General features: G+C 34.4%; 1 protein-coding gene across 1 annotated transcript; it reads left to right on the plus strand.

Moving 5' to 3' along the window:
* Positions 1-1535: 1535 nt before the first annotated feature.
* On the plus strand, positions 1536-4837 carry LOC113344245 (beta-glucosidase 4-like). The gene is made up of 12 exons (XM_026588254.1): positions 1536-1678; positions 2162-2228; positions 2354-2412; positions 2517-2592; positions 2697-2771; positions 2842-2929; positions 3032-3257; positions 3522-3852; positions 3932-3966; positions 4058-4160; positions 4286-4394; positions 4488-4837. The coding sequence occupies exons 1-12, from the start codon at positions 1580-1582 to the stop codon at positions 4684-4686; spliced, it is 1467 nt and encodes a 488-aa protein (XP_026444039.1). The 5' UTR covers positions 1536-1579; the 3' UTR covers positions 4687-4837.
* The last annotated feature ends 2489 nt before the right edge of the window (positions 4838-7326 follow it).

The raw sequence follows: 7326 nt of genomic DNA on the forward strand, positions 1-7326 counted from the left end.
ATGCCATTGTTAGGAATCTATCAAAAACGCAGCGGAAATTGGTTTAAAAATTTTCTATAAAACCCCTTGTTTCATAGATGTTAATAGGATCAAAGAGGGATTAGAGATTTTGTGTACCTTTCCTTTTGCTAATCCAAATCTCCAAGAAGAACAACAAAATCCACTTTTAGCTTTATCTCCAAAACCACCGTAACGGAAGGAAGAGAATGTAAAACAAGTTTCTGTAGATTTTGGGAATAAAACCTCGTATAGCTTTTTCTTAGGAAAATAAGAGAAAAGACAATTGCTTCCACAAAACTAGAAAGACACGTAGGTTAGTTTTGGACTTTCTTCCAAAATCCTTAATTGTATAGGGACGGGAAAATAAGAAGGCACAACTTTCTTAGCTTTTTCTGTAGTTCTAGCCTTGATTGCTTGCTCCCCTTATATAGTTTTGATACTAGTAGTTGTCCCTCTTATTTTTAAATACCTTTTCCAAATACAATTAGGTCTCTTGGCTACAAACAATTTTAGCTTTTCTTAACCGTACAGGACTCTATGTGTCTCACACAATTCCAAATACGATTAGGAAATTACAAGTCATTCCACCAAAGACTTGTAATTGACAAACACTCTAAAATTGTCTGTTTTAATAAAAGTAAAACCCTTCCTCTACTTTCTTACAATAAGTCCCTCCGTGAATACCGGTATTCATAAATTCTCATAGGCGTGTAAAAATTACACATCATCTCCCTATGCAGAATTTATATTTGGTCCTTGATGCGCTTTTTACATTATTATTATAATAATCACTTAAACAATTGACCACTGGCTAGTCTAGAATAATAATTCCCGCACAATAATCCAAGGGAATACACATTGAGACGGATACCATATTGAATATGTATATTCTTACTGCGTACTCACGACTATCCATCTTACCCAGATATTGGATCCAAAAATGACCTCACTGCTTGGTAAGACAAGATGCCCGGAAATACACGTAGCGTATATACATATTCTCAGAATTAAGAACTTATGTAAAGTAGTAACTTATATCTATTCACAAGCTGATAAATTACGAACAGAAATAACCGACTGGTTCGACATAATCCAATTACATCAACCTGCTAGATTTAGAAGTCTCCACTTCTATGATGAGATTTATCATAATACGTACGTAATAATCATAGCAAGTTATAATCTAATCAATAAAAATGATTCCACATAGATTACGAACTAAAATGTCACCAATATATTATATCTCCCATTGTATAAATTACAACTAATATATTTGACCACATCTCACAAAGCATGTTTAAAGTGAACTGTTAAATAATATTTAAAATGTAATGTCAAACTATTATTTTTGGGCATAACCCCAACATTAACTCCGTCTCAAAAACCCCGCAAATCAACTGCTCTTCCTTCTTTGCTCCCTACAACTCGAATGCTGTTCCTTCCTCCTCCACACAACTCCTCAACTGCTCTTCCTCCTCCCCAAAACACCTCAACTGCTCTTCCTCCTCCCACAATATATATTCTACATTTCTCATCACTCTTTTTCACTCATCACATTTTCTTCCATCAAAAACAAAAAATGGCAACAAATTTCATGGATGAAGAAATTCCTATTGTAGTTTCACGCCAGGATTTCCCTCCTAACTTTGTGTTTGGTGTTTCAACTTCTGCTTATCAGGTAACCACGTACTAACATCCCATTCAAGAAAAGAGGGAAAAATTAACTTTTTGAGTCTAACCCATACGCTCATTTTCGGTAAATACGCAGAGCTCTGTGAGAGAAACATATCCCTAATATATTAGCTTTAAATCCGTTACCATTTGGTTTTTATTCATAAAAATGACTTAAAAGTGTGAGAATAAAAATGTGAAAGTATCCTTCATTTTCTTTATTTCAGCCTAAATTTAATATTTTTATGATGGTTTTTGTTATTCATTCAATAATTATTAGACGAGGAAAGTTATATAACTTTGTTGCGCTGATAGAAAATAGTTGAGATTTACATTTTTTGTAAAAAAAAGAGAGAGTCCAACCCCAGATCTCTAATGGACTTGGATACTTTTAAATCACCTTTTGTTAGAGAACATTTTGTTCGATCCAGATTTGAATTTGGATCAGGAATCTTTTAGATGTTGATGAAAGTTTGGTGTGTTTTTATAGGTTGAAGGAGCAGTTAATGAAGGTGGCAGGGGTGAGAGTATTTGGGATGTTTTTGCACGCAAAGAAGGTGCGTCAGACCATTTCAAACACATTTGAGACCGTCTGTGTCTAGTTATTGTTAGATCCTTGCACACTTGGCAGCAATGTTGGTAGAGTTTTTTTTAACGGAATCGACCTTGAATATTGTATCAGGAAAAATCGTAGATGGAAGTAATGGAGACATTGCTGCAGATCAATATCACCGCTACAAGGTAGTAAATTTTCTCTAGGATTTGGTACGTACTTGTTCAACTTTGCGATAAAATGTTATCTTTAAGATGCTAATAACAAGCATGTTTGCCTTTTATATATATAGGAAGATGTCGAACTTATGTCCAAGCTGGGATTTGATGCCTACCGATTTTCTGTATCATGGCCTCGTATTTTCCCTGGTATTCTGCTAAGTGCTATCCTATCAAATTCAATTGCTGCTTATCGTTGTCTTATGATCAGTGTGCAGTTGAAGAATAATCTTGCTCTCTTTCTATGAGCGCAGATGGTTTGGGAACGAAAGTCAATGAGGAAGGAATTGCCTACTACAACAATCTCATTGATGCTCTGCTTGATAAAGGTCATTGTTTTTACCTAGGTTGTCCCTTTTATTTATGATACACTACTTAGTTGAATTATATGTTCTGCAGGTATGCAGCCGTACTTAACATTATACCATTGGGATCTACCTAACTATCTTCAAGAATCAATCGGAGGATGGTTATCCGACGAAATTGTGTAAGTTTGATGAAAATAACATCATATGGCTGATTCACAATCCATTTCTGTGCATCTTTAAACTAATGAGTGGATGACATACTTTATTTGGGAATCATCCAGAAAATATTTCGCAATATATGCTGAGACTTGCTTCGCGAATTTTGGGGATAGAGTAAAACATTGGATCACATTAAACGAACTTTGTTCAACTTCGGTACATGGATACGATGTTGGGACACATGCTCCTGGGAGAAGTGAAAATCCTTCTACAGAACCTTATTTGGTTACACACCATCAACTTCTGGCTCATGCAGCGGCTGTTTCCATTTACAAAAACAAGTTTCAGGTTATCTTTTCGATATGTGCTTTTATATTTTCTGTTGAATGTCTAAAATATATTTCTATGTGGGCTTTTATGACATGACTGAAACCAAGGAACACTCTAAAAGTAACTTTTGTTCATTCAACTAAGGATTAATATTCATTGATATATATGAATTAGAGTACTAGATATTGTCTCGATATCTTGTTGGAGTCAGCCTTGCTAACAGTTTTCATCAATTTCACGATTCCTCTTGTTCATAATTTACATCTTATACCTGTATTGTAGGCTCAGCAAGGCGGTGAAATAGGCATAGCACTTGATTGTGAATGGGCAGAGGCTTTTCCCGGTAAGGAGGAGGATAAAAATGCTGCTGCAAGACGTTTAGATTTTACATTTGGATGGTTTTTGGATCCAATATATTTCGGGGACTATCCTAAAACCATGCGTGAGAGGCTTGGAGATCGTCTTCCAAGATTCACAGATGAAGATAGAGAATTGTTAAGCTACTCGATAGACTTTCTGGGTATTAATCAGTATACATCAAGGTTCATTGCTCATGCAGCAACAAGCCCTGACCCTGGGCATTTTATAAAAGATCAACAAATCGAAAGAATTGGTATAACACTTCTTTAGTAAATATTTATGTTTTATATATCTATATAAGCTCCGTTTTCTAACTTCCTTCTTATGATCAGTTAAATATCCAGGGGGTGAGGCTATTGGTGATAAGGTATTGATAATATCTGACTAGTTTTCTCTCAAACACATGCAATCAAACTTACGTTCGAGTTTAATTTAGTTGAAAATGTCCTGTATGCCAGGCTGCATCCGATTGGCTTTACATAGTTGCTTGGGGGTTGCGTAATCTACTGAATTATGTTGCAGAGAAATATCAGAACCCCAAGATATACATTACTGAGAATGGTATGGACAGATAACACATTATTCATTGGTGAAGAAGGGTTTTGGGATTTATGTATTTAATTACTATGCTAATCTGTTGATATCCAGTATAACTAACTCTCACGTACATTTCATGCAATTTATAGGAATGGATGACGAAGAAGATCCAGAAACTCTTCTCCATAAGATGCTGGATGATAAAAAGAGAGTTGGGTACTACAAGGCGTACATTGCTGCATTAGCCCAAGCAATCAAGTATATATATGCCCTTACTAATCCCTCTCCTTTTATTATGCACTTGTCTGTCGCTTAGAAAGAAACTATCTAAACTGAGCGTTACATGGACAGGGATGGTGCCGATGTGAGGGGGTACTTCGCATGGTCTTTCATGGACAACTTTGAATGGTCTGAAGGCTACACCAAGCGTTTTGGTATTGTTTATGTCGATTACAAGAATGGACTCTGCCGGTACCCCAAATCATCTGCCATCTGGTTTTCTCGTTTTCTTTCAGGCGATGAAGGAATGACTATTATGACGGAGGACTGATTTCCTCTACATTAGTCATTAGCATTACTGAGAATTCCTAGGCACTTAAATAAACGACGAGACATGGCGTGGAGCTTCCATCGCTATGTCAATATCATTCTGCCCTTTACTGGGTAGCGACTAGAGAGATAATAATTTTACCATTTGTGTGGACTGTGAATTAGTCATTGTCATGTGTGCTTGTGTGTAACCGATTCTGATAAATCGGGAAAAATTTGATTTCAAAATTTTCAATTTTTGAGCAATTTTATGTTACTAAAACCTAGTTGATTGGGTTGAGAAGAAAAGAAGAAGAATCAGTTGAAGTGGAGATGGAAATGAATTTGATTTTGATTTTTAATTTTATGATTTTAGTTTATGATTTTGATTTTGATTTTAGTTTTTAAATTTTATGATTTTAGTTTTATGATTTTGATTTTAGTTTTTAATTTTATGACTAGGATTTGATGGGGATAAATTAGTAGTATTAATATTTGATAGAGAGTAAAATGGTAGTTTCATCAAACTTAGACACCCCTTAACATTCTTTATGGGGTGGATGAAAAAATCCATAGGCCCCAATTTAGCCAGGCTATTCTGGGACCTATTCCATTTATTTGGAGTCTATCCGTGTATGTTAATGCATAAATAAACTGATTCTGGTTGATTTTCAGAAAAAACTGATGAGGAAATTTCAGAGATTCATAGTTAAATTATCGATGAATTCTTTTAAAAGGAAGGGTCCAACGGGTTTGATTCAATAAATCGAATTGTTTGCCGTTCTATGAAAATAAAAAATTGAATTGTTGCTTGATATTAGGTTTTAGTTTTCGATTTTGATGAAAATCGAGAGAAGATTATGTTTTGATTAAAGATTGTTAATCTAAATGATTTTTCGTCTACACACAATTAAAACTATTAAGGTTAGTGTAGAGGGTAGTTTCGTATTTTCTTACACAGTCGACACCCTTATCATCAAAAAAGAAAAAAAAAGAAGATCAAAATCATCATAGGCTGCAAATAAAATGGTTAGTCCCAAAATAGCCAGGTTCTTAGTGTTTTTAGCTGCTCTCTAATAATTAAGTTGATGTTTTTGTACTTGAAATTGGAGACTGGTAATAGTATTGGCATATGGGGAGCTAACGTCTGCTGACTATTTAATATTGTACACAAGTATGTTGTTCTTGTTATTATATATTTTTTGATGTATTTAATCTCTATATAAACCTTCAATTAAATCAATTAATGGAAAATAAAGACTTATTATCAAAAAAAAAAAGGAAAATGTTCAAATGATACCTAATATCTCAACTGATAAAACAACATGTAGTTTAATTTTTTTTTTATATTTTAAATGTTTAGTTTTTTTTCATAAAATAAGAGGACGAAATCCTCTAACATTACATATTCAGTGTTCTAACCATGATCGGAACAAAATTCGACCATGATATATTTTCATTGAAATACCTGGAAATGTAAAAGTTAAGAAGATGGCCTAAGTTTTCTCCGTTCCAGCAGTTTTGGAGTTTAAAGATATTATATAAGGCTGTTGTGTTAGCTGCCCACATTACACCAAATCTAGAGGTTAACAAAAGTTCTGAAATTTTAAAATTAATAACATCCAAGTTGCTTCTTTGGAAGTCATTACTAACGTTATATCTAAGTGTTCTGGCTTCAACGTACATTCCTTTGAGAAGCATCAAAGTAGGCATTGAATCACTATGGAAAGCTACTTCATGACCACTCCACTATGTTGCCCAGTGGAAAGCTGTTTTGGCTCCTCTTCTTTCTAACTCCACTCTAGTACTGCAGTTGAAGGTAGTATTCCTGACTTCAATGGTGAAACCTGCATAGTCAGTGAGAGTTATGCCAATACCAGAAAATGAGGTATGATTAATCATTGTTGAAGCTATGCTAAAAGTGTAAACCAAATTTGCTTCAATTTTCCTGTTGTCGGAAGTGCAAATGTTAAGAAAATCGTCTTTCATTGGATTGTAATACAATGTTTGGGATATATTGTAATTTGGGGCAGCAGTACTAGAAATACTATTTATGAATTTGACTATCTTGTGCGTTGTGTCCGCATTTTTTTGTTTTTTCATCCTGAAAACCCAATCGCATCTGGATTTCCAGATGTGCCAGGTAATGATGCTGCAAAATTCAGGCCAATTCAGCACAAAACCATTTCTATCAATATTTGAGAACCAAGTATTTAACCAATCATGAAAAGTAGTACTATTTTCAATCACGTTATCCATACTAAAGTTTAAGTGTATCCAAACCTGTTTGGCAAAGTTGCAAGATAGAAAAAGATGGGTTAGAGTTTCCTCACCGCCGTTGCAAAGAGTGCAGGTAGTGTTTATACGTGGAATAACTGCATCTACCCAAACCCTATTAGGAAGGTAGCAATTTATTGGTAAAATCTCTTCGTATTCTAATGAAGTAGATATAATGGATTCAAACCTCACATCGAGACATAATAATGAAATGGTACGTAAACAAACAATATTCCTCTTTTGATTAATATAAAGTTGTATTATTTTTAATCCTTTTTTTTTTCCACTTCTCAAAAACTTGGAAAAAATTAACTTCTTCTTGGTCTTCTATGTACGAGGAAAGGTTTCTTGGTTTTAGCAATATTAGAAATAATAGATTTCGACT

This window comes from Papaver somniferum, unplaced genomic scaffold (genome assembly GCF_003573695.1).
Source record: "Papaver somniferum cultivar HN1 unplaced genomic scaffold, ASM357369v1 unplaced-scaffold_75, whole genome shotgun sequence".
Lineage (NCBI taxonomy): Eukaryota > Viridiplantae > Streptophyta > Magnoliopsida > Ranunculales > Papaveraceae > Papaver > Papaver somniferum.

What these genes read in the sequence shown, in the direction of transcription:
- LOC113344245 (XM_026588254.1), top strand. Translation starts at nt 1,580, where the DNA reads ATGGCAACAAATTTCATGGATGAAGAAATTCCTATTGTAGTTTCACGC. An exon ending in TGGTTATCCGACGAAATTGT is followed by an intron (nt 2,930 to 3,031) that starts GTAAGTTTGATG and finishes GGAATCATCCAG; the next exon opens with AAAATATTTCGCAATATATG. An exon ending in TCAACAAATCGAAAGAATTG is followed by an intron (nt 3,853 to 3,931) that starts GTATAACACTTC and finishes TCTTATGATCAG; the next exon opens with TTAAATATCCAGGGGGTGAG.